The sequence below is a fragment of the Montipora capricornis genome, chromosome 12 (genome assembly GCF_036669925.1).
Source record: "Montipora capricornis isolate CH-2021 chromosome 12, ASM3666992v2, whole genome shotgun sequence".
NCBI classification, from domain to species: Eukaryota; Metazoa; Cnidaria; class Anthozoa; order Scleractinia; family Acroporidae; genus Montipora; species Montipora capricornis.
The window spans coordinates 37558938-37564937 of record NC_090894.1 but is presented as its reverse complement, the minus strand read 5'-3'; the positions used below and the strand labels follow the sequence as shown (position 1 = coordinate 37564937).

General features: G+C 40.2%; 1 protein-coding gene across 2 annotated transcripts in view; it reads right to left on the bottom strand.

Annotated features, from left to right (window-relative positions):
* Positions 1-1355: 1355 nt before the first annotated feature.
* The window catches only part of LOC138026381 (uncharacterized), a 102107-nt gene continuing 97462 nt past the window's right edge, over positions 1356-6000 (bottom strand). For both annotated transcript variants that reach the window (XM_068873720.1, XM_068873721.1), the window contains exons 46-47: positions 4195-4296; positions 1356-3160 (exon numbers count right to left, since the gene is read on the bottom strand). In XM_068873720.1, coding sequence (XP_068729821.1) covers positions 2949-3160; positions 4195-4296 — 314 coding nt within the window. In that variant the 3' untranslated portion in view covers positions 1356-2948. The remainder of the gene's footprint in view (positions 3161-4194; positions 4297-6000) is intronic.

Genomic DNA, 6000 nt, shown 5'->3' with positions numbered 1-6000 from the left:
AAAACAAAAAGTTTCACTGCCGCGTGCAAAAAGAAGGAACTGACTTCTCATTGTTGAACTACATACAAGTAATTACTGTTTAATCTGAAAGGTTACGAACTTTGTGAACTACCAGAAAAAAAAAAATTTTGAATTTGATTGTTCAAGTACTTATAACCGCAAAGGGGTTTTCTGCTGAACTACATTTGTACAAGTAACAGTTCATCATTCAATAATCAGCGCTATAGAATGCGAATTTTGGATGTCTTTTTCCTTCCAAAAACCAGACAAATAACAATAAAACAAAGTCACATGAAGGTAATTCTTATTAAACAAGGTTTTGTGTTTTTCTGCTGCTCTAAGATTAAAAAGCAGAATTGGTTATCACGCACAGTATGCCTAACCCCAACCTTAATGCTAACCATTTAAAATCAGTACTTAGACTCAATAACCAAAGGCGTTTTTACAGACTAACTCATGAAAAACGTACGCTAACCACATCCCCTTACTTCCAGCACCGATTTAGTTACCAATATACACGGACATGATAACAATTGATGGACTTTTTGTTGATGTTTCCTACTTTCAATTTCAACCTAGTTGACACTTTGGTGTTTTTTCTGTCTTTATACAAGGATATGGTTTCCCTCAATTTAAAGGCAATTTAATACGTGGCCAAAATAACTCAGGGGCTGATTACATGAGCCGGGCCAGCCTGGTCAGCCGGGCTGGTCAGGTTTCCCGGTTTAAGTTTTAGCCCGGTATTACATGAGATGAGCCAGCCCGCTTTGGACTAAATTTAGAGAATAAGTCATGTGAAAAAAGATAACAACAACAACAAGAAGTGGAGAGACGTTTGTCTCGCTAAATTGTTATTAAATTCACCATTCTACAAGGAAAGAAGCCTTATGGTTTTCTATCTTATTTATCCTTTATTTAAACATTAAAAAAACGATTATTCCGTGGACCATTTTGCTCTAAAGTGGAGTAATGTGGCTAGAAATCGCTGGCCCGGCTAACCGGGCTCCCGGCATCGTAATGCCGGGATCTCGGCTAACCTGGCTGAGATTTTTCCATGTAATCGCAAACTTGATTTTTGGTGTATTTCTCAGACGTGCCATGATCTCAGCTAAACGAGCCAGCCCGGCTCATGTAATCGGCCCCTCCAAATACCATGCCGAAGCTCCTTTAAATTCGTTGCCGCAGAGATCTCGACGATCGCTGGATTACTTTCTTAGCGATCGTAGCGATTGCAGTTGTATCGTAGGTATCATATGGGAAGAAGCCCTAAGCAAGCGACTGCTTGATTCCTGTTCGTTAATTCAGGGTGTAAATAAATATCAACACAGTTAAGTACGCCAAAGAAACACAGGCGCTTTCACAAAGCAGTTACAGCAGATTTATTTCTTTTAAAAAAAGCCGGCTAACACAAGTGATGCTATATCAAGAAAGCTGTATAATTTTCGTGTATATAATTTCGATTATATTTATGGGTTTCCTGGGTTTAACATTTTGAAAACATATTTTGTTACGAAAATCTCCATGAATGTAACTCTATGATAGCCGATCAAGTAACAGTCTGTTGTTGCCACAACTTTGAACCAATTACTGAGTGAAGTAATCATAAACCAAAGTAATTATCTAATTACTTTCGACACTCAATTGAAAACCGCCCTAAGATGAACTGTCAATTAGTAGGTTTTAATCGGGATCGAAAGAACTACAATCCACAACAAAAGTCCGTGGCACACCTGGATCAAATTGCATGAAAATGCAATAACAAGGTATTTTGGGGTCAATACCCAATGACATCATTAGAATAGGGTCCCCACTTCCCCCTCGACGGTGTTGTAAACGGGCAATGACGACTTCATCACTATAAACAACATTGAATTAGGGGGAAGGGGACGAACTGATAAATTTGCCTGCCAGATACTGAAAACGTGGGCTAGCGTGCCAAGACTACTGTCGGGGATTGTAGGTTCCCGGGGGAGGTGGGAGGGAACTCCCATTCGAAAAGGTCAGTGATACTCGTAGTAGATGCCAGTATTGGACTGTAACTAGTTCAAGGCACATACGGGGAATGTCATCGGGTCGTTAAAAAGAGATGAATGGCATTTGCATTCGAAAAGACTCCCCGTATTAGCCTTTGTTGCACGCTACTTCCAGTCCAATACTGAGAATACGACCAATGGTCTATTTGAATTATCCCCCCTAAAAAAGACCAGCCTGGGCGTGGCTCGAGCTTTATCTGACCCCTAAAGGACAAGACTTTAAAAAACGGCCATGACAGCCCTTTTTAATGTTTCTTCGAGAATAACCCTCAAAGATACCTCGGAGGATAAAAACAGTGGCCTTTCGTCCTGAACACTCTGATTTACAACCCTGAGCGAAATGACAAGCATTACACATGGTAGTTACACCCCCTCAGCTTCCCCCTACCCCCCAGGGTAGGGGCTGGGTTCCAGCTTGGCCCAGACTTTTGAGAAACCATTTAATTAGGCCTCTAATCCGAAAGACTAGTAATTCAGCTCTTGTTCTCTTTCATGTACAGGAAGTGCAAAAAGCCAGTGACTTTATGATAAGCCAGCTAGGCCTTGAAGAAACCGTTGATAAACGTGTCTACTAATTGTCAAATCACCTGTTCTATGTTACATTAACCGTATCATTCTGACGACTATTCTAAATCATGCCTATACATAGTATGTGTAATGGCGCACAACAATAATATCACATCACTTCACTTCACAATATATAGTTGTCTCCTAGTCATGAGCTCCTACGCTTAAATTTGTCATGTCTTATACACTCGAGCATAAACAAGTAAGGCTGTTATATTGTTACATGAACAAAGTCATAACGTCTGGTCGTCGACTTCTTCGTCATCATCTCCATCGTCGTTTTTATCAGTATTGTCGTCATCCTCATCGATCGTCTCCATCATCTTCGCATCAGAACTGAGTTGGTTCCTAGCTTTTCAGCGGAGCCCCTGCGTAAGCCTGGTTTTCGAAGACCTGTGTGCTACGTTGTTCGTAATGCCGTTTACGTCGACTCCTGGCCTCTCTCTTCCAGTAACAATAAAACGGAATCATACACAAAAGTAAACCAAACGCGAAACTTCCAATTGATATCCCAACAACAGCTACTTTGCTCAATCCTACGAGACCTTCACCTTGCAGTTCTGAAAGAAATAAAAATACAAACAATTAAAATGTATTGAAAAGCTTAAGATCGAAATCCACATTTATAAGCTAAAGCCCGAAATGGTAATGGGGGAGGGGTCGTCAGGACTTTGATATACGGATTGATGGTCGTACATTTTAAGGACACCGCTCATTAGAGAGTGCAGTAGTTAACAAAATGGCGGCCGCCAGTTTGTGGAGCTCATAACGACTGCGGCGGTAAATTATAGAGTCCGTATGTTGGAGATGTTGTGTTTCCAGCACAGTCACCGCCCGTTCTCTGACGTAAATATTTTTGTTTTTTCATGCTGTATTCTGAACCAAAGAGAAGATGTTGATCCTATGTTTTCTAAGAAAATAATGCACTTTTGAGGTCTAGACAAATTGCTGAACTGATCACTCGCGTTCCGCTCGTGCGTCCACTCGGCCCGTCCCGATTGCGCTTGAAAAATCAGCATTAAGTGCTTAAACATGGCATAAAAGTACTCAAAAAGTGCTCCATTTCTACAAAAAGTGATTGAGACTTAGAATTATTTCCTAGCAGATGTTTATACATATTCTTAGTTTTATCAATCTTTTAACTAAACACGAAGTCACGAACCAATCAAAATCGACTGTTCCCAGGGTTAAAAGGACCATAGCTCATGCATTTCCATGACAACAGTCAGCCAGTCAAAAGACAAGGTGGAATTATTCATAACTCATGATAATAGAATTACTCGGCTTTACTGAAAACGTTTTAAAGACAAAATATTGCATTTAACATATGGAAAATTGTGAAAAATGTTCTGAAATGTTTCCCTAAAAGCGAAAAAATGCTCAAATTCTGCTTAAAAGTCAATTAAGTTCTCAAGAGTGCTGAAAATGTAAAATAGTGCTCCAAATTCGAAAAAGTGCCGAAAAAGAGCCCAACGCAATCGGGACAGGTCTAGCGTCCACTCGCTGCAGTCTTTATGTAGGTTTTTAGCATGCGTTATTCACCTAGCAAACACGCATCTCTGCATTCTATTTGTTAAATATTCCAACCATATACCTTCCGAGCAATCTGCCCCATGGAAACCTCTTTCACAAGAGCATAAATTTGGTCCAGCGCAGGTTCCGTGATTTGAACAGTTTTTTACGGCCTCGCAGGTTACTGTGTCGTGAAAAAAGAAGATTAAAATATGAGATATATATAAAAATAAGCATCGCAGCCTCATCGTAACAGCAATTTTCTAGTTTTGCAAGGCATGACACGTGATATTCTTATGACGATTCAATTCGTATTGTTTTTCAGAGACTTCATATTACAAAATAAAACAGGCGAAATAAACAGATGCTGACACGATCTCTGGTATAAGTCAGGGGTTTCAATAGAAGCCGGTTACCGGCGGTATACCGCCGCCTGCTTTGCGTCACACCGCCGGCTAGTTTGCCTTGATTTTCACTAAAAATGCTATTATGAACTTGTCAAACTGCCGCCTTCAATGGGCTATCAAGGACGGCTATTTCAGAAGTTATTGAAACCCCTGTAGTATAAGGTATGTCTGCAAACACAACAAACACTTTTCCAAACACAACACAGTATCATCTGAACACAACAACCTATTATCGAGAGACAACACAGTATTTTTTGCAATGACTGCAAAATTCTCGCGCACTCATTGGCTAATTTTTATTGTCAATAAGCGGACAGACATAAATTTATAACTTATGCGATAATGAGGCGATATTGCTCGCGTCAGATTCAAGTTTCTCGCATTTTTGTCTCGCGTTCTTCTCGTGTTTTGACTTAGGGTGCGTTCGATTGACCGTATTCCGGAATAAGTATACATGGAATGTAAGTTAGAAATCCTTCGTTTTTACGGAGATTTATATTAAAGTTGTCAAACATCCGCTAAAATTCTATTTTAAACATATTTTTATTATCCTTGCTGCTTCGAAACGCGCCAAACATACCGTTTTAATCATCACTCCATGTATTCTTATTCCGGAATAGGGTCAATCGAACGCGCCCTTAATTTTGACCCCTCTGCCTTTTTGTTATTGCAAAAAACAAATTGATGTCAGTTTTTCATGCGTCTGTCCTGTTATTGACAATGAATTTCGTCATAACATCGTCAAAGTTGTCTGCGGATCCACTCCGTAGGACGGTAACCCATGAAGTCCATAAATAGATTTTAAAACTTATCATTGAAAGAAACTATTTTCGGTGATGCAACAATCTCAGACATTTTCGGGAATGGTATATTAAACAATTATCCTGCGAAATCGCGCGGAAGATCCCCTGATACTTAGTCGACGAGGCCATAGGCCGAGTTGGCTAAAATCAGGCAATATTCCGCAAGATTGAGCAGGATAAATGTTTTATTATTCAACACATTGATGACAAAGCACAATTTTCTACGTTTATTGCAAAAAAAGCTGGAAAAATAACCATTTTTCTCCGCGACACACAAAATTACAAATATCACAGGATATCTGTTGAATACGCACGACGAATATTGAGCGCGCTATGACTATATTTGGACATTGTCACAATAGGGCCGTTTATACGAGAGAAATTAGCCGCGGCTTACTTTGGCCGCGGCTTACATAAGACGCGAACACCCCGTATAAATGGTACAAAATCTACGTTCACGGGTTTCTCAAGCCGCTGCTTAGCCTGGCCTTGGAGTTTATACTCCTATAAATAGTTCCTTTCCCGTATTATGTACGCCGCGGCCGAAGTAAGCCGCGGCTTATTTTCTCTCGTATAAACGGCCCTAATGAGCGTGCGTTGGATATGAGATGGTAAATAGCCAACGTGGCGCGTAGTCTGTTTTTTTTTAGAAACTTTGGATCAATTCCGACGTTTCGA